Here is a 1,574-nt window from a genome sequence, read left to right on the forward strand (position 1 = left end):
CACCATCCAAACCTCCCCGGCTCTGCCCTCCAGCTCTCCCCTGCAAGCTCAGACCCCCAGCCACTTACCCACATAGTACGGTGTGTAGCACGGAGTAGCCAAGGAGTTGTGCGTGGTGGTTTCTTTAGCAAAGCCGAAGTCTGTGAGTTTTAGCACAGCATTGGGCCGTTTGGAGGTGTACAAGAGGTTTTCCGGCTGTGAAAACACAGGGAAGAACTGAGCAGAAGAGCCGGAGCAGCCTCAGCATTGCCGTGGGCCAAGTAGGGCTCAGCACCGCCGGGCGAGCATGCAGCACAGTACCTTCACATCCCGGTGCGCAATGTTGATCGAGTGTAGGTACTGGATGGCTTCCCCAATGCTCTTCATTATCTCTGAAGCCTCTGAAGCAGCAAAAAAAAAAAACAACCCAAACAAACCCACAAATCAACCATCAGAAGCCTTTAGAGCCAAGTTACAATGAGCACCACTCCCTGGTTTGCTCTACAGACCAGGAGCCAAAGAGCACAGCCGAGGCCGAAGGGGTTTCCTCCACCCAAAGTCCCCCTTTCCAAGCAGAAGCCACCTCCCAGCACCCACCCCTGGGTTGGGAGCCTGCAGCAAATGGGAGAGAAACTCCCAGGAGGAGGGATGGACAGGCTCCAGCCACTGATCCCAAAACCCAACCTCACAAGCCCCAAGGAGGGGCTTGCTCTGCGGTGGGGGGACTGACCCAGCCCCCGGCACCACTAGGGACCCCAGATTCTGCAGGGGAACCATCTGGGAAAGCTATCCCCAGTGGGATGTGGGGACAATGGGCTTGAGGTTTGGGTTGTGTGGACACTTTTCCTGGCCACAGGAGCAGAAGGGATGAGATTCATGAGATCTGTGAGAATCACAGGAGCTGGTCTCCATTTCCTGGAGGGGAGGGTGGGTATTTCTCAAGGTCACTGAAGCTCCTGCCTGTGCGGGAGCGGGAGGGACAAAGCGCAGGGGCAGCTGAGAACACATCCCCTAACCCTGCTCTCTCGTGAAAAGCAGAGCCACTTGCACCCACATTCCTCATTCCCCAAGAGCAAAAACCCTGCTGGGGATTTGAAAGAGCTATTGAGGGGATGAGCTGGACCAGAGACACTCCTATAAACAGCAAGAAATGGTCCAAAGATAAAACCCCAGGTCACCACGGGCTCCGTACCCCGTTCTGTGAAGGCCTGGTCTCCCCTGTCTTGAATTCGGCTGAAGAGCTCCCCGCCGTCCAAGCTGGAAGAGAAGCAGGCAGCGTCAGATGCTGCAGTGCCCGTCTCACGCCCCGGCGCAAGCAAGAGTACCAAAACCTCTGATGCTCAGCCAGGAGCTGCGCAAGCTCAGCAAGAAACAAACCCCTTCACCATCCAAGCCCTCGGGTCTGTGCTTCTGGGCACGGGGCGTCTCAGAGCCTCCTCCTTCCAGAAATGAGCAGGGCAGAGGCTTCGCGCTGGTGGTGGAGACGCCAGGTGCAAGCGGACGTGGTCTCCCCACCAGCCCACAGAAACACATTTACAGTAAAGACAGCGAACGTGGCTCGAATGTGGCGAGCGCGCTCCCGGCGTGCCTGGCCT

General features: G+C 57.2%; 1 protein-coding gene across 1 annotated transcript in view; it reads right to left on the reverse strand.

The window, feature by feature from the left end:
• MAPKAPK2 (mitogen-activated protein kinase-activated protein kinase 2) overlaps positions 1-1,236 on the reverse strand; it is a gene marked incomplete at its 5' end in the record, with an annotated part of 3,376 nt that extends 2,140 nt beyond the window's left edge. The window contains 3 exons of the mRNA XM_010290988.1: positions 69-195; positions 301-380; positions 1,172-1,236. Of these exons, the coding sequence (XP_010289290.1) occupies positions 69-195; positions 301-380; positions 1,172-1,236 (272 nt within the window). The remainder of the gene's footprint in view (positions 1-68; positions 196-300; positions 381-1,171) is intronic.
• Between the last annotated feature and the right edge of the window lie 338 nt (positions 1,237-1,574).

Source organism: Phaethon lepturus, unplaced genomic scaffold (assembly GCF_000687285.1).
Source record: "Phaethon lepturus isolate BGI_N335 unplaced genomic scaffold, ASM68728v1 scaffold31837, whole genome shotgun sequence".
In the NCBI taxonomy this organism is placed as follows: Eukaryota; Metazoa; Chordata; class Aves; order Phaethontiformes; family Phaethontidae; genus Phaethon; species Phaethon lepturus.